The sequence below is a fragment of the Somniosus microcephalus genome, chromosome 23, assembly GCF_052327205.1.
Source record: "Somniosus microcephalus isolate GS21.2 chromosome 23, FLI_Smic_1.0, whole genome shotgun sequence".
NCBI classification, from domain to species: Eukaryota; Metazoa; Chordata; class Chondrichthyes; order Squaliformes; family Somniosidae; genus Somniosus; species Somniosus microcephalus.
The window spans coordinates 67,270,806-67,288,940 of record NC_141009.1 but is presented as its reverse complement, the minus strand read 5'-3'; the positions used below and the strand labels follow the sequence as shown (position 1 = coordinate 67,288,940).

General features: G+C 53.8%; 1 protein-coding gene across 1 annotated transcript in view; it reads right to left on the bottom strand.

The window, feature by feature from the left end:
- Nucleotides 1-6,117: 6,117 nt before the first annotated feature.
- LOC147101933 (neutrophil cytosol factor 2-like) overlaps nt 6,118-18,135 on the bottom strand; it is a 97,089-nt gene continuing 85,071 nt past the window's right edge. The window contains exons 10-12 of the mRNA XM_085965157.1: nt 13,390-13,495; nt 6,585-6,708; nt 6,118-6,378 (exon numbers count right to left, since the gene is read on the bottom strand). Coding sequence (XP_085821283.1) covers nt 6,263-6,378; nt 6,585-6,708; nt 13,390-13,495 — 346 coding nt within the window. The 3' untranslated portion in view covers nt 6,118-6,262. The remainder of the gene's footprint in view (nt 6,379-6,584; nt 6,709-13,389; nt 13,496-18,135) is intronic.

Below are 18,135 nucleotides of genomic sequence, written 5' to 3'. Positions count from 1 at the left end.
CCTCACACTTTTCAGGGTTAAATTCCATTTGCCACTGTTCTGCCCATCTGAGCAACCCGTCTATATCGTCCTGTAGCCTAAGGCTTCCCTCCTCGCTATTTACCACTCCAGCAAATTTTGTGTCATCTGCGAACTTACTGATCATACCTCCTACATTCTTATATAATCATTAATGTACACTACAAACAGCAAAGGACCCAGCACCGATCCCTGTGGTACACCAGGCTTCCAGTCACAAAAACAACCTTCAACCATCACCCTCTGCCTCCTGCCACTAAGCCAATTTTGGATCCAATGTGCCAAATTGCCCTGGATCCCATGGGCTCTTACCTTCTTGACCAGTCTCCCATGTGGGACTTTGTCAAATGCCTTACTGAACTCCATGTAGACTACATCAACTGCACTATCCTCATCCACACACCTAGTAACCCCCTCGAAAAATGCAATCAAATTGGTTAGACATGATCTCCCCCTGACAAAGCCATGCTGACTGTTCCTGATTAATCCCTGCCTCTCCAAGTGAAGACTAATTCTGTCCGTCAGAATTTTTTCCAATAATTTCCCTACCACTGATGTTAGGCTCACTGGCCTGTAATTCCTTGGTTTATCCCTACTACCCTTCTTGATCAGTGGTACTACGTTAGCTGTTCTCCAGTCCTCTGGCACATCCCCTGTGGCCAGAGAGGTTCTCAAAATTTGTGTCAGAGCCCCTGCAATCTCCTCCCTTGCGTCACACAGCAGCCTGGGATACATCCCGTCAGGGCCTGGGGATTTATCCACGTTTAAGCCCGCTAAAACCGCTAGTACCTCCTCCCTCTCAATACTAAGTTGTTCAAGTGTATCACAATCCCCCTGCCTGATTTCTATGCCTACATCACCCTTCTCCATAGTGAACACAGATGCAAAATATTCATTAAAACCTCACCTACATCTTCCGGCTCTATACACAGATTGCCAATTTGTACCCCAATGGGCCCTACTCTGTCCCTGGTTATCCTCTTGCCCTTAATATACTTATAAAACACCTTGGGATTTTCCTTTATTTTGCCCATAAGTGGTTTTTCATGCCCCCTGTTCGCTCTCCTGATTTCTTTTTTAAGTACCCCCCTGCACGTTCTATACCCCTCCACGGCTTCCACTATTTTCAGTCCTTTGTATCTGCCTCCCTTTTTTTTCTAATCCATTCTCATATATCTCGACATCCAGGGTTTCCTGGGCTTGTTGGTCCCACCTTTGACCTTTACAGGAACATGTTGCCATTGTACTCTCTCTATTTCCTTTCTGAAAGACTCCCATTGCTCTGATGTGGATTTTCCTACAAGTTGCTGATCCCAGTCCATTTTGGCCAGATCCTGCCTTATCATATTAAAATCGGCCTTCCCCCAATTTAGAACCTTTATTTCTAATCCATCTTTGTCTTTTTCCATGAGTACCTTAAATCTCACCGAATTATGGTCACTGTCACCAAAATGCTCTCCTATTGACACATCTACCACTTGCCCGGCTACATTCCCTAGAATTAGGTCCAGCACCGCCGCCTCTCTTGTAGGACTTTCTACATGGCTCAAAAAGCACTACTGGATGCACTTTAAGAATTCCGCACCCGCTAAGCCTTTCACACTCTGACTATCCCAGTTAATATTGTTGAAGTTGAAATCCCCTACTATTATTACCCTATTATTTCTACACTTCTCTGAGATTTGCCTACATATCTGTTCCTCTATCTCCCCCTGACTGTTTGGGGGCCTATAGTACACTCCCTTTTTGTTTTAAGTTCTACCGATATGGCCTCATTAAGGAGGGATGATATCTTTGCAGGTTCCTCTAGAGCAGTAATTGACACCTTGATTAATATTGCGACACCCCCTCCTCTTTTACACCCTCCTCTGTCTCGCCTGAAGATTCTCTACCCTGGAATATTGAGCTGCCAGTCCTGCCCCTCTCTCAACCATGTCTCTGTGATAGCAACAATATCATACCCCCATGTGTTCATCAACACCTTCAGTTCATCTGCCGTACTCGCAAGACTCCTTGCATTAAAATAAATGCCATCCAGCCTTGTAATATTCCCTTGTGCCGTTACATATTTGCTCTGCCTGCCAGGCTGACTTGTTTTTTCCTCTATATTTGGCTGTGCATCACCCCCTACTATAGCTCCACTCCGTATCCCATCCCCCTGCCAAGTTAGTTTAAACCCCAACAGCACCAGCAAACCTCTCCGCAAGGATGTTGGTCCCATTCCGGTTCAGGTGCAACCCGTCTGACTTGTACAAGTCCTACCTTCCCCAGAAGCAGACCCAGTGATCCAGGAAACTAAAGCCCTCCCTCCTGCACCAACTCTTTAGCCACGCATTCATCTGCTCTATCCTCCTATTCCTATACTCACTAGCATGTGGCACCGGGAGTAATCCAGAGATTACAACCTTTGAGGTCCTGTTTTTTAATCTGCTACCTAGCTCCCTAAATTCTTGCTGCAGGACCTCATCCCGCTTTCTACCCATGTCGTTGGTACCAATGTGAACCACAACCTCTGACTGTTCGCCCTCCCCCTTCAGAATGCCCTGCAGCCGTTCAGTGACATCCTTGACCCTGGCACCAGGGAGGCAACATACCATCCTGGAGTCACGTCTGCGACCACAGAAACGTCTCTCTGTTCCCCTTACGATAGAATCCCCCATCACTATTGCTCTCCCACTCTTTTCCCTCCCCTCCTGTGCAGCTGAGCCACTCGTAGTGCCATGGACTGGGCTCTTGCTGCATTCCCCTGAGAAACCATCTCCCCCTGCAGTATCCAAAACGGAAAATCTGTTGGAGAGGGAGATGGACCCAGGCGACTCTTGCACCACCTTCCTAGTTCTTTTACTTTGTCTGGTGGTCACCCATTTCCTGTCTGCCTGTGCACTCTTTACCTGCGGTGTGACCACCTCGTTAAACATGCTATCCACGGAGATCTCAGCTTCACGGATGCTCCACAGTGACTCCAGCCACAGCTCCTGCTCCGAAACGCGGATTTTGAGTAGCTGTAGCTGGAGACACTTCCTGTACATGTTCGCCCCAGACACCAAAATTGTCCCTGACTTCCCACATCGCACAGGAGGAGCACTCCATGCTGCTGAGCTGCCCTGCCATGTCCTACCGTTAATTAACTCCCTTTACTTCCTTTAAATTAAAGAATATGAAATACACTAGGGACCTTACTTCTCTTTAAACACTACTTACTCTAAACTGCAGACCTTACTTTTACTTTAATGACTGGACTGTAGAAATAGTCACCAGGTCCTAATGACCAATCAGCTCCTTTCCTGGTTATGATGTCACTTTAGCGGTTTTGCAGTTGTCGTTGTTTGACTTCACCCGTTCTCAGACTCTTTCCTTGGTGTACAGTAAGAACCAATTCCTACAGGGTGATAAGTTAGGAAAAACAAAGGCGAAGCAAGGGCGCTCCTCCCTCCACTCCTCACCTAACTCCCTGACACCCAACTCGCAGCACTCTGTTTAAACCGCACTTGGTCTCTGCGCTCAGTCTCCACCCAGGGCCGCTCTCACTGCCTCTGCCTCTGTGCGAGGACCCCTCCGGTCCAGGGGGTCTCAGAGCGAGGACCCCTCCCCAGTCCAGGGGGTCAGCAAACGAGGACCCCTCCCCAGTCCAGGGGGTCAGAGAATGAGGACCCCTCCCCAGTCCAAGGGGTGAGAGAATGAGGGCACCTCTCCAGTCCAGGGGGTCAGGGAACGAGGACCCCTCCCCGGACCAGCGGATCAGAGTGCGAGGATTCCTCCCCAGTCCAGGGGGTCTCGGTGCGAGGACCCCTCCCCAGTCCAGGGGGTCTCGGTGCGAGGACCCCTCCCCAGTCCAGGGGGTCTCGGTGCGAGGACCCCTCCCCAGCCCCGCCAGTTCAGAGTGCGAGGACATCTCCCCAGTCCAGGGGGTCTCGGTGCGAGGACCCCTCCTCAGTCCAGGGGGTCTCGGTGCGAGGACCCCTCCCCAGCCCCGCCAGTTCAGAGTGCGAGGACATCTCCCCAGTCCAGGGGGTCTCGGTGCGAGGACCCCTCCTCAGTCCAGGGGGTCTCGGTGCGAGGACACCTCCCAAGTCCAGGTGGTCTCGGTGCGAGGACCCCTCCCCAGTCCAGGGGGTGTCGGTGCGAGGACCCCTCCCCAGTCCAGGGGGTCTCGGTGCGAGGACCCCTCCCCAGTCCAGCGGGTCTCGGTGCGAGGACCCCTCCTCAGTCCAGGGGGTCTCGGTGCGAGGGCCCCTCCCCAGTCCAGGGGTTCTCGGTGCGAGGACCCCTCCTCAGTCCAGGGGGTCTCGGTGCGAGGACCCCTCCCCAGTCCAGGGGGTCTCGGTGCGAGGACCCCTCCTCAGTCCAGGGGGTCTCGGTGCGAGGACCCCTCCCCGTCCAGGGGGTCTCGGTGCGAGGACCCCTCCCCAGTCCAGCGGGTCTCGGTGCGAGGGCCCCTGCTCAGTCCAGGGGGTGTCGGTGCGAGGACCCCTCCCCTGTCCAGGGGGTCTCGGTGCGAGGGCCCCTCCCCAGTCCAGGGGGTCTCAGTGCGAGGACCCCGCCCCAGTCCAGGGGGTCTCGGTGCGAGGACCCCTCCCCAGTCCAGGGGGTCTCAGTGCGAGGACCCCTCCCCAGTTCAGGGGGTCTCGGTGCGAGGACCCCTCCCCAGTCCAGGGGGTCTCGGTGCGAGGACCCCTCCCCAGTCCAGGGGGTCTCAGTGCGAGGACCCCTCCCCAGTTCAGGGGGTCTCGGTGCGAGGACCCCTCCCCAGTTCAGGGGGTCTCGGTGCGAGGACCCCTCCCCAGTCCAGGGGGTCTCGGTGCGAGGACCCCTCCTCAGTCCAGGGGGTCTCGGTGCGAGGACCCCTCCCCAGTCCAGGGGGTCTCGGTGCGAGGACCCCTCCCCAGTTCAGGGGGTCTCGGTGCGAGGACCCCTCCCCAGTCCAGGGGGTCTCGGTGCGAGGACCCCTCCCCAGTTCAGGGGGTCTCGGTGCGAGGACCCCTCCCCAGTCCAGGGGGTCTCGGTGCAAGGACCCCTCCCCAGTCCAGGGGGTCTCGGTGCGAGGACCCCTCCCCAGTCCAGGGGGTCTCGGTGCGAGGACCCCTCCCCAGTCCTGGGGGTCTCGGTGCGAGGACCCCTCCCCAGTCCAGGGGGTCTCGGTGCGAGGACCCCTCCCCAGTCCAGGGGGTCTCGGTGCGAGGACCCCTCCCCAGTCCAGGGGGTCTCAGTGTGAGGACCCCTCCCCAGTCCAGGGGTTCTCGGTGCGAGGACCCCTCCCCAGTCCTGGGGGTCTCGGTGCGAGGACCCCTCCCCAGTCCAGGGCGTCTCAGTGCGAGGACCCCTCCCCAGTCCAGGGGGTCTCAGTGCGAAGACCCCTCCTCAGTCCAGGGGGTCTCGGTGCGAGGACCCCTCCCCAGTCCTGGGGGTCTCGGTGCGAGGACCCCTCCCCAGTCCAGGGCGTCTCAGTGCGAGGACCCCTCCCCAGTCCAGGGGGTCTCAGTGCGAGGACCCCTCCTCAGTCCAGGGGGTCTCGGTGCGAGGGCCCCTCCCCAGTCCAGGGGGTCTCGGTGCGAGGACCCCTCCCCAGTTCAGGGGGTCTCGGTGCGAGGACCCCTCCCCAGTCCAGGGGGTCTCGGTGCAAGGACCCCTCCCCAGTCCAGGGGGTCTCGGTGCGAGGACCCCTCCCCAGTCCAGGGGGTCTCGGTGCAAGGACCCCTCCCCAGTCCTGGGGGTCTCGGTGCGAGGACCCCTCCCCAGTCCAGGGGGTCTCGGTGCGAGGACCCCTCCCCAGTCCAGGGGGTCTCGGTGCGAGGACCCCTCCCCAGTCCAGGGGGTCTCGGTGCGAGGACCCCTCCCCAGTCCAGGGGGTCTCAGTGTGAGGACCCCTCCCCAGTCCAGGGGTTCTCGGTGCGAGGACCCCTCCCCAGTGCTGGGGGTCTCGGTGCGAGGACCCCTCCCCAGTCCAGGGCGTCTCAGTGCGAGGACCCCTCCCCAGTCCAGGGGGTCTCAGTGCGAGGACCCCTCCTCAGTCCAGGGGGTCTCGGTGCGAGGACCCCTCCCAAGTCCAGGCAATGATTCATCAATTCTATATTTAATCAAATTCAAATGGAGACAAAGAAAGATCATGAAAGAGCTCTTTAATACCAGAGACCGATCGGAGACCACCTCCCAGAGACCCCCACCTCTGCCGGCCAAGCATCCCTCTCTCCCTCCCTCTGCTCGCAGTCTCCAGTCCAGGATCGCAGCACGCGGCTCCCCAACACTTTCAGAGCGGGGCCGTACTCTGGGAGTCGGGTATTTCTGTGCTGCCTGGGCCGACAAAGCACCGCGGGAAGATGCCGATGTTCCCGGTAGAATGTCCCTCCAGCCACTCCTCATTCACTGCGAGAAAACACATGAAATACCATCAGAGAGAGGACTGAGGGGAGGGGCCGTAATGAGGGGGAGTCGCAATATTGAGGGGGAAGGGCCGCATTGAAGGGGGAGGGGATGTATTGAAGGGTGGGTCTGTATTGGCGGGGGAGGGGCTGCATTGATGTTACATTTCAGGGTGCAGCAGACTGAGACAGACTCAGATTAGATCCTACCTTCAGAGAGCACATCGATGACATCTCCCTCATTAAACTCCACATCCTCAGGCCCTTGTCCTGTATAGTCGTACAGGGCCAGTGTTCTGTACAGCACTTGTCGCCCAGCCAAGGGGTCTGTACACTGCAATAAAGGGTGAAGTTTGAGCAGAGAGAACGGCAGTGAGTGTGTGTAGTGCAGTGAGTGTGTGTAGTTCAGTGAGTGTGCGCTGCAGTGAGTGTGTGCTGCAGTGAGTGTGTGTAGTGCAGTGAGTGTGCACTGCAGTGAGTGTGTGCTGCAGTGAGTGTGCGCTGCAGTGAGTGTGCACTGCAGTGAGTGTGTGCTGCAGTGTGTGTAGCACCATGAGTGTGAGCTGCAGTGAGTGTCTGTAGTGCAGTGAGTGTGCGCTGCAGTGAGTGTGCGCTGCAGTGAGTGTGTGCTGCAGTGAGTGTGTGCTGCAGTGAGTGTGTGTAGCACCATGAGTGTGAGCTGCAATGAGTGTCTGTAGTGCAGTGAGTGTATGCTGCAATGAGTGTGCGCTGCAGTGAGTGAGTGTGCACTGCAGTGAGTGTGTACTGCAGTGAGTGTGTACTGCAGTGAGTGTGTGTAGTGCAGTGAGTGTGCACTGCAGTGAGTGTGTACTGCAGTGAGTGTGTACTGCAGTGAGTGTTTGTAGTGCGAGTGTACGCTGCAGTGAATGTGTGCTGCAGTGAGTGTGTTCTGCAGTTAGTGTGTGTGCTGCAGTGCGTGTGTGTAGTGCATTGAGTGTGTGCTGCAGTAACTGCGCTGCAGTGAGTGTGTTTTGCAGCATGTGTTTTGCAGTTAGTGTGTGCTGCAGTGAGTGTGTGCTGCACTGTGTGCTGCAATGAGTGTGTGCTGCAGTGAGTGTGTGCTGCAGTGTGTGCTGCAGTGTGTGCTGCAGTGAGTGTGTGCTGCAGTGAGTGTGTTTAGTGTAGTGAGTGTGTTTAGTGCAGTGAGTGTGCACTGCAGAGTGTGTGTGCTGTAGTGAGCATGTGTGCTACAGTGAGTGTGAGTAGTGCAGTGAGTGTGTAGTGCAATGTGTGTGTACTACAGTGAGTGTGAGTAGTGCAGTGAGTGTGCGCTGCAGTGAGTGTGTGTAGTGGAGTGAGTGTGTGTAGTGCAGTGAGTGTGTGTAGTGCAGTGAGTGTGTGCTGCAGTGAGTGTGTGCTATAGTGAATGTGCACTGCAGTGAGTGTGTGTAGTGCAGTGAGTGTGTGTAGCAGTGAGTGTGCGCTGCAGAGGGTGTGCGCTGAAGTGAGTGCACTGAAGCGAGTGTGTGCTGCAGTGAGTGTGCACTGCATTGAGTGTGAGTAGTGCAGTGAGTGTGTGCTGCAGTGAATGTGTTTTGCAGTGAGTGTGTGCTGCAGCGTGTATTTTGCAGTGAGTGTGTGCTGCAGTGAGTGTGTGCTGCAATGAGTGTGTGCTGCAATGAGTGTGCTGCAGTGAGTGTGTGCTGCAGTGAGTGTGTTTAGTGTAGTGAGTGTGTTTAGTGCAGTGAGTGTGCACTGCAGAGTGTGTGTGCTGCAGTGAGCGTGTGTGCTACAGTGAGTGTGAGTAGTGCAGTGAGTGTGTGCTGCAGTGAGTGTGTGCAGTGCAGTGAGTGTGTGCTGCAGTGAGTGTGCACTATAGTGAATGTGCAATGCAGTGAGTGTGTGTAGTGCAGTGAGTGTGCGCTGCAGAGGGTATGCACTGCAGTGAGTGCACTGCAGCGAGTGTGTGCTGCAGTGAGTGTGTGTAGTGCAGTGAGTGTGTAGTGCAGTGAGTGTGTAATGCAGTGAGTGTGCTACAGTGAGTGTGCGCTGCAGAGTGTGTGTGTAGTGCAGTGAGCATGTGTAGTGCAGTGAGGGTGTGCAGTGCAGTGAGTGTGTGCTACAGTGAGTGTGTGCTACAGTGAGTGTGTAGTGCAGTGAGTGTGTGTAGTGCAGTGAATGTGTGCTTCAGTGAGTGTGTGCTGCAGTGAGTGTGTGCTGCAGTGAGTGTGTTTAGTGCAGTGAGTGTGTGCTGCAGTGAGTGTGTGTAGTGCAGTGAGTGTGTGCTGCAGTGAGTGTGTGTACTGCAGTGAGTGTGTTCTGCAGTGAGTGTGTACTGCAGTGAGTCGGTACTGCAGTGAGTGTGTGTAGTGCAGTGAGTGTGTGTAGTGCAGTGAGTGTGTGCTGCAGTGAGTGTGCGCTGCAGTGAGTGTGTGCTGCAGTGAGTGTGCGCTGCAGTGAGTGTGTGCTGCAGTGAGTGTGTGTAGTGCAGTGAGTGTGTGTAACAGTGAGTGTGCGCTGCAGAGGGTGTGCGCTGCAGTGAGTACACTGCAGCGAGTGTGTGCTGCAGTGATTGTGCGCTGCAGTTAGCGTGCACTGCAGTGAGTGTGTAGTGCAGTGAGTGTGCGCTGCAGTGAGTGTGTGCTGCAGTGCGTGTGTAATGCAGTGAGTGTGTAATGCAGTGAGTGTGCGCTGCAGAGTGTGTATGCTGTAGTGAGTGTGTGCTGCAGTGAGTGTGCGTTGCAGTGAGTGTGCGCTGCAGTGAGTGTGTGTACTGCAGTGAGTGTGTGCTACAGTGAGTGTGTGTTGCAGTGAGTGTGTGTAGTGCAGTGAGTGTGTGTAGTGCAGTGAATGTGTGCTTCAGTGAGTGTGTGCTGCAGTGAGTGTGTGCTGCAGTGAGTGTGCGCTGCAGTGAGTGTGTGTAGCACAGTGAGTGTGTGTAGTGCAGTGAGTGTGTGCTGCAGTGAGTGTGTGCAGTGCAGTGTGTGCAGTGCAGTGAGTGTATTTACTGCAGTGAGTGTGTGCTTCACTGTGTAGTGAAGTGAGTGTGTAGTGCAATGTGTGTGTGCCAGTGAGTGTGTGTAGTGCAATGAGTGTGCACTGCAGTATGTGTGTGTAGTGCAATGATTGTGCACTGCAGTGAGTGTGTGTAGTGCAGTGAGTGTGTGCTGCAGTGTGTGCTGCAGTGAGAGTGTGCGCTGCCGTGAGTGTGCGCTGCAGTGAATGTGCACTGCAGTGTGTGTGTAGTGCAGTGAGTGTGCACTGCAGTGAGTGTGTAGTGCAGTGAGTGTGCACTGCAGTGAGTGTGTGCTGCAGTGAGTGTGTATAGTGCACTGAGTGTGCGCTGCAGTGAGTGTGTGCTGCAGTGAGTGTGTGTAGTGCAGTGAGTGTGTGTAACAGTGAGTGTGCGCTGCAGAGGGTGTGCGCTGCAGTGAGTGCACTGCAGCGAGTGTGTGCTGCAGTGAATGTGCGCTGCAGTTAGCGTGCACTGCAGTGAGTGTGTAGTGCAGTGAGTGTGCGCTGCAGTGAGTGTGTGCTGCAGTGAGTGTGTGCTGCAGTGAGGTGTGCTGCAGTTAGTGTGTGTGCTGCAGTGCGTGTGTGTAGTGCACTGAGTGTGTGCTGCAGTAACTGCGCTGCAGTGAGTGTGTGCTGTAGTGAGTGTGTGTGCTGCAGTGCGTGTGTGTAGTGCACTGAGTGTGTGCTGCAGTAACTGCGCTGCAGTGAGTGCGTGCTGCAGTGAGTGTGTGCTGCAGTGAGTGTGTATGCTGTAGTGAGTGTGTGTGCTGCAGTGAGTGTGCGTTGCAGTGAGTGTGCGCTGCAGTGAGTGTGTGTACTGCAGTGAGTGTGTACTGCAGTGAGTGTGTAATGCAGTGAGTGTGTACTGCAGTGAGTGTGTAATGCAGTGAGTGTGCTACAGTGAGTGTGCGCTGCAGAGTGTGTGTGTAGTGCAGTGAGCATGTGTAGTGCAGTGAGGGTGTGCAATGCAGTGAGTGTGTGCTACAGTGAGTGTGTGTTGCAGTGAGTGTGTGTAGTGCAGTGAGTGTGTGTAGTGCAGTGAATGTGTGCTTCAGTGAGTGTGTGCTGCAGTGAGTGCGCTGCAGTGTGTGTAGCACAGTGAGTGTGAGCTGCAGTGAGTGGCTGTAGTGCAGTGAGTGTGTGCTGCAGTGAGTGTGTTTAGTGCAGTGAGTGTGTGCTGCATTGAGTGTGTTTAGTGCAGTGATTGTGTGCTGCAGTGAGTGTGTGTAGTGCAGTGAGTGTGCGCTGCAGCGAGTGTGCACTGCAGTGACTGCTAGTGAGTGTGTGCTGCAGTGAGTGTGTTTTGCAGTGAGTGTGTGTAGTGCATTGAGTGTGCGCTGCAGTAACTGTGCACTGCAGTGAGTGTGTGAGCTGCAGTGAGTGTCTAGTGCAGTGAGTGTGTGCTGCAGTGTGTGCTGCAGCGAGTGTCTGTAGCACAGTGATGGTGTGTAGCACAGTGATGGTGTGTAGCACAGTGAGTGTGCGCTGCAGTGAGTGTGCGCTGCAGTGAGTGTGCGCTGCAGTGAGAGTGCACTGCAGTGAGTGTGTGTAGCACAGTGAGTGTGTGTAGCATGGTGAGTGTGCACTGCAGTGAGTGTGTGCGCTGCAGTGAGTGTGCGCTGCAGTGAGTGTGCGCAGTGCAGTGAGTGTGTGCTGCAGTGAGTGTGTGGAGTGCAGTGAGTGTGTGCGCGGTCGTGAGTGTGTGCTGCACTGTGTAGTGCAGTGAGTGTGCGCTGCCGTGAGTGTGCGCTGCCGTGAGAGTGTGTACTACAGTGAGAGTGTGCTGTAGTGAGTGTGTGTGCTGCAGTGTGTGTAGTGCAGTGAGTGTGTGCTGCAGTGAGTGTGTGCAGTGCAGTGAGTGTATTTACTGCAGTGAGTGTGTGCTTCACTGTGTAGTGAAGTGAGTGTGTAGTGCAATGTGTGTGTGCCAGTGAGTGTGTGTAGTGCAATGAGTGCACTACACACACTCACTGCAGTGCACACTCATTGCACTACACACACTCACTGCAGTGCACACTCATTGCACTACACACACTCACTGCAGTGCACAATGAGTGTGCACTGCAGTGAGTGCGTGAAGTGCAATGAGTGTGCACTGCAGTATGTGTGTGTAGTGCAATGATTGTGCACTGCAGTGAGTGTGTGTAGTGCAGTGAGTGTGTGCTGCAGTGAGTGTGTGCTGCAGTGAGTGTGTGTAGAGCAGTGAGTGTGCGCTGCAGTGAGTGTGCACTGCAGTGAGAGTGTGTAGTGCAGTGTGTGTAGTGCAGTGAGTGTAGTGCAATGAGTGTGTGCACTGCAGTGAGTGTTCACTGCAGTGAGTGTGTGTAGTGCAGTGATTGTGTGCTGCACTGTGTAGTGCAGTGAGTGTGCGCTGCTGTGAGTGTGTGCTGCCATGAGAGTGTGTACTACAGTGAGAGTGTGCTGTAGTGAGTGTGTGTGCTGCAGTGTGTGTAGTGCAGTGAGTGTGTGCTGCAGTGAGTGTGTGCAGTGCAGTGAGTGTATTTACTGCAGTGAGTGTGCAGTGCAGTGAGTGTATTTACTGCAGTGATGGTGTGTGCTTCACTGTGTAGTGAAGTGAGTGTGTAGTGCAATGTGTGTGTGCCAGTGAGTGTGTGTAGTGCAATGAGTGTGCACTGCAGTGTGTGTAGTGCAATGAGTGTGCACTGCAGTATGTGTGTGTAGTGCAATGATTGTGCACTGCAGTGAGTGTGTGTAGTGCAGTGAGTGTATGCTGCAGTGAGTGTGTGCTGCAGTGAGTGTGTGTAGAGCAGTGAGTGTGTGTAGTGCAGTGAGTGTAGTGCAATGAGTGTGTGCACTGCAGTGAGTGTTCACTGCACTGAGTGGGTGTAGTGATTGTGTGCTGCACTGTGTAGTGCAGTGAGTGTGCACTGCCGTGAGTGTGCGCTGCCATGAGAGTGTGTACTACAGTGAGAGTGTGCTGTAGTGAGTGTGTGTGCTGCAGTGTGTGTAGTGCAGTGAGTGTGTGCTGCAGTGTGTGTAGTGCAGTGAGTGTGCACTGCAGTATGTGTGTGTAGTGCAATGATTCTTCGCAGCAGTGAGTTTGTGTAGTGCAGTGAGTGTGTGCTGCAGTGAGTGTGTGTAGTGCAGTGAGTGTAGTGCAATGAGTGTGTGCACTGCAGTGAGTGTTCACTGCAGTGAGTGTGTGTCGTGCAGTGATTGTGTGCTGCAGTGAGTGTGCGCTGCAGTGAGTGTGTGCTGCAGTGAGTGTGTAGTACAGTGAGTGTGTGCTGCAGTGAGTGTGTGTAGTACAGTGAGTGTGTGCTGCAGTGAGTGTGTGCAGTGCAGTGAGTGTGTGTAGTGCAGTGAGTGTGTAGTGCAGTGAGTGTGTGTAGTGCAGTGAGTGTGTGTAGTGCAGTGAGTGTGCACTGCAGTGAGTGTGAGTAGTGCAGTGAGTGTGCGCTGCAGTGAGTGTGTGCCGCAGTGAGTGTGTGTAGTGCAGTGAGTGTGTGTAGTGCAATGAGTGTGCGCTGCAGTGAGTGTGTGCTGCAGTGAGTGTGAGCTGCAGTGAGTGTGTGCTGCAGTGAGTGCGCGCTGCAGTGAGTGTGCGCTGCAGTGAGGGTGTGCTGCAGTGAGTGTGTGCTGCAGTGAGTGTGTGCTGCAGTGAGTGTGTGCGCTGCAGTGAGGGTGTGCTGCAGTGAGTGCGTGTGCACTGCAGTGAGTGTGTGCTGCAGTGAGGGTGTGTAGTGCAGCGAGGGTGTGTAGTGCAGCGAGGGTGCGCTGCAGTGACTGTGTGCTGCAGTGAGTGCTTGTGCACTGCAGTGAGTGTGTGCTGCAGTGAGGGTGTGTAGTGCAGCGAGGGTGTGTAGTGCAGCGAGGGTGCGCTGCAGTGACTGTGTGCTGCAGTGAGTGCTTGTGCGCTGCAGTGAGTGTGTGCTGCAGTGAGTGCTTGTGTGCTGCAGTGAGTGTGTGCTTCAGTGTACATTCGGTGCGAAAATACACAGCTCAGGTGAGTTGTATTCTGTTGCTTGCCTGCGAAGTATTACCTGTTAGAACCCTGAGCTGAGCTCTACATTCTTACCTTGCACCAGAGTGTAAGGCGTCTATCGACGGTTTGATTCCACACCTTCTCTAAATCTTCCTCTCCTCTGATCACAACCTGTTCCTGCTTATCCTTTCCTTTGTAACTGCAAGAGAATTGCAGAGGGTAAGAGAGAGATTAACACGGGGAGTGAGGGCTAGAGTGAGATTAACACTGGGAGTGAGGGTTAGAGTGAGATTAACACTGGGAGTGAGGGTTAGAGTGAGATTTACACTGGGAGTGAGGGCTAGAGTGAGATTAACACTGGGAGTGAGGGTTAGAGTGAGATTAACACTGGGAGTGAGGGTTAGAGTGAGGTTAAGACGGGGAGTGAGGTTTAAAGCGAGATTAACACAGGGATGAGGGTTAGAGTGAGATTAACATGGAGCGAGGGCTTCTTCTTCTTCTTAGGCAGTCCCTCGGAACCGAGGATGACTTGCTTCCACATTAAAAATGAGTTCGCAGGTGACTGATTAGTCCAATGGGGGTCACAGGTGGGGCAGACGGTGGTTGAAGGGGCTGGTGGGTGGGGTGCTTGGGTTGACGAGCGCTCCTTGCGCTGCCTGTGCTTGGCTTCCGCTTGCTCCTGGCGAAGAGAATCGAGGTGTTCGGCGCCTTCCCGGATGCTTCTCCTCCACTTTGTGCGGTCTTGGGCCAGGGATTTCCAGGTGTCGGTGGGGATGTTACACTTTTTCAAGGAGGTTTTGAGGGTGTCCTTAAAGCGTTTCCTCTGCCCACCTGGGGCTCTCTTGCCGTGCCGGAGCTCCGAGTAGAGCGCTTGTTTTGGGAGTCTCGTATCGGGCATGCGGACAATGTAACCCATCCATCGGAGCTGATTGAGCGTGGTCAGAGCTTCGATGCTGGGGATGTTGGCCTGAGCAAGAACATTGATGTTGGTGTGCCTATCCTGCCAATGGATTTGCAGGATCTTGCGGAGGAAGCGTTGGTGGTACCACTCCAGTGCTTTGAGGTGCCTGCTGTACATGGTCCATGTCTCTGAGGCATACAGCAGGGCAGGTATCGCTTAGTGCTAGGTTTGACGTCCTGGTCTTCAAACACTCTCTTCCACAGGCGACCGAAGGCTGCACTGGCACACTGAAGGCGGTGTTGGACTTCGTCATCGACGTCTGCCCTTGTTGACAGTAGGCTCCCGAGATATGGAAAGTGGTTCACGTTGTCCAAGGCCTTGTCGTGGATTTTGATAATCGGGGGGGCAGCACTGTGTGGCGGGGGCAGGTTGGTAGAGGACATTTGTCTTACAGATTTTTAGTGTAAGGCCCATGCTCTTGTATGCTTCGGTGAAGGTGTTTACGATGGTTTGGAGTTCGACCTCCGAGTGAGCGCAGACGCAAGCATCATCTGCATACTGTAATTCGATGACAGAGGATGGGACGACCTTGGATCTGGACTGGAGGTGACGGAGGTTGAACAGTTTCCCGTTTGTTCTGTAAATTAGCTCCACTCCAGTGGGGAGCTTACTGAGGGTGAGATGGAGCATTGCAGCAAGGAAGATTGAGAAGAGCGTTGGTGCGATGACACAGCCTTTCTTGACCCCAGTTCGTACATGAATTGGGACTGTGGTGGAACTGTTGGTCAGGATCACTGCTTGCATGTCGTCATGAAGCAGGCGGAGGATAGTGACAAACTTTTGAGGGCAGCCGAATTTGAGGAGGACACTCCATAATCCCTCACGGTTGACAGTGTCGAAATCAAAGACGGCCATGTACAGCGGTTGGTGCTGTTCCCTGCATTTCTCCTGTAATTGACATGCGGTGAAGATCATGTCCATTGTGCCCCTTGGTGGAATCCGCATTGCGACTCTGGGAGGAGCTCTTCGGCCACTGGGAGAAGGTGATTGAGGAGGATTCTTGCGATGACTTTCCCTGTGGCAGACAGCAGGGAAACTCCTCTGTAATTATCGCAATCGGACTTGTCACCTTTCTTGAAGATGGTCACAATTACGGCGTCTCTGAGATCCCCTGGCATGCTCTCCTCCTTCCAGATAAATGAGTTCATGAATTCGCGCCAGTAATGCTTCTCCGCCATGCTTTAGTGCCTCGGCGGGGATTCCATCTGCTCCTGAGGCCTTGTTGTTCTTCAGTTGTCGGATGGCCTTTTGAACTTCATGCCGGGCTGGGGTTGTGCTGAGATGGTGGCGGGTAGCATGCTGTGGGATGGAGTTGAGGACCTCGTGTCGAAGACAGAGTAATGGTTAAGGAGATCTTCGAAGTGCCCCTTCCAGCGGGCACTGACTGCTTCCCTGTCCTTGATGAGTACCTCTCCATTCTTGGCCCGCAGTGGGGAAGGGCCTTGGGTGCTTGGGCCGTAGATGGTCTTGACTGCGCTAAAGAATCCACGCACGGTTAGAGTGAGGTTAACACAGGGAGTGAGGGTTAGAATGAGATTAACACTGTGAGTGAGGGTTAGAGTGAGATTAACACGGGGTGTGAGGGTTAGTGTGAGATTAACACCGGGAGTGAGGTTAACACAGGGAGTGAGGGTTGGAGTGAGATTAACACTGGGAGTGAGGGTTAGAGTGAGATTAACACGGGGAGTGAGGGTTAGAGTGAGATTAACACGGGGAGTGAGGATTAGAGTGAGATTAACACGGGGAGTGAGGGTTAGAGTGAGATTAACACTGGGAGTGAGGGTTAGAGTGAGATTAACACTGGGAGTGAGGGTTAGAGTGAGATTAGCACAGGGAGTGAGGGCGAGAGTGAGACTAACACTGGGAGTGAGGGTTAGAGTGAGATTAACACTGGGAGTGAGGGTTAGAGTGAGATTAACACGGGGAGTGAGGGTTAGAGTGAGATTAACACGGGGAGTGAGGGTTAGAGTGAGATTAACACGGGGAGTGAGGATTAGAGTGAGATTAACACGGGGAGTGAGGGTTAGAGTGAGATTAACACTGGGAGTGAGGGTTAGAGTGAGATTAGCACAGGGAGTGAGGGCGAGAGTGAGACTAACACTGGGAGTGAGGGTTAGAGTGAGATTAACACTGGGAGTGAGGGTTAGAGTGAGATTAACACTGGGAGTGAGGGCGAGAGTGAGACTAACACTGGGAGTGAGGGTTAGAGTGAGATTAACACTGGGAGTGAGGGTTAGAGTGAGATTAACACTGGAAGTGAGGGCGAGAGTGAGATTAACACTGGGAGTGAGGGCTAGAGTGAAATTAACACTGGGAGTGAGGGTGAGAGTGAGATTAACACTGGGAGTGAGGGCTAGAGTGAGCGTAACACTGGGAGTGAGGATTAGAGTGAAATTAGCACTGGGAGTGAGGGCTAGAGTGAGATTAACACGGAGTGAGGGCTAGAGTGAGATTAACACTGGGAATGAGGGTTAGAGTGAGATTAACACTGGGCGTGAGGGTTAGAGTGAGATTAACACTGGGAGTGAGGGCTAGAGTGAGACTAACACTGGGAGTGAGGGTTAGAGTGAGATTAACACTGGGAGTGAGGGTTAGAGTGAGATTAAAACTGGGACTGAGGGTTAGAGTGAGATTAACACTGGGAGTGAGGGTTAGAGTGAGATTAACACCGGGAGTGAGGGCTAGAGTGAAATTAACACTGGGAGTGAGGGTGAGAGTGAGATTAACACCGGGAGTGAGGGTTAGAGTGAGATTAACACTGGGAGTGAGGGTTAGAGTGAGATTAACACGGAGTGAGGGTTAGAGTGAGATTAACACGGAGTGAGGGTTAGAGTGAGATTAACACGGAGTGAGGGTTAGAATGAGATTAACATCGGGAGTGAGGGCTAGAGTGAGCGTAACACTGGGAGTGAGGATTAGAGTGAAATTAGCACTGGGAGTGAGGGCTAGAGTGAGATTAACACTGGGAGTGAGTGTTAGAGTGAGATTAACACTGGGAGTGAGGGTTAGAGTGAGATTAACACTGGGAGTGAGGGTGAGAGTGAGATTAACACTGGGAGTGAGGGCTAGAGTGAGATTAACACTGGGAGTGAGGGTTAGAGTGATATTAACACTGGGAGTGAGGGTTAGAGTGAGATTAACACTGGGAGTGAGGGTTAGAGTGAGATTAACACTGGGAGTGAGGGTTAGAGTGAGATTAACACTGGGAGTGAGGGTTAGAGTGAGATTAACACTGGGAGTGAGGGTTAGAGTGAGATTAACACTGGGAGTGAGGGTTAGAGTGAGATTAACACTGGAAGTGAGGGCGAGAGTGAGATTAACACTGGGAGTGAGGGTTAGAGTGAGATTAACACTGGGAGTGAGGGCCAGAGTGAGATTAACACTGGGAGTGAGGGTTAGAGTGAGTTTAAGATGGGGAGTGAGGGTTAGATTGAGATTAACACAGGGAGTGAGGGTTAGAGTGAGATGAACACAGGAAGTGATGGTTAAAGTGAGATTAACACTGGGAGTGAGGGTGAGATTAACACAGGGAGTGAGGGTTAGAGTGAGATTAACACTGGGAGTGAGGGCTAGAGTGAGATTAACACAGGGAGTGAGGGCTAGAGTGAGATTAACACAGGGAGTGAGGGCTAGAGTGAGATTAACACTGGGAGTGAGGGTTAGAGTGACATTAACACTGGGAGTGAGGGTTAGATTGATATTAAGACAGGGAGTGAGGGCTAGAGTGAGGTTAAGATGGGGAGTGAGGGTTAGAGTGACCTTAAGACGGGGAGTGAGGTTTAAAGCGAGATTAACATGGGATGAGGTTGAGATTAACACGGGGAGTGACGGTTAGTATTGTTACTGGGGGACACTCCCCATCCTTCACCACTTCCTTT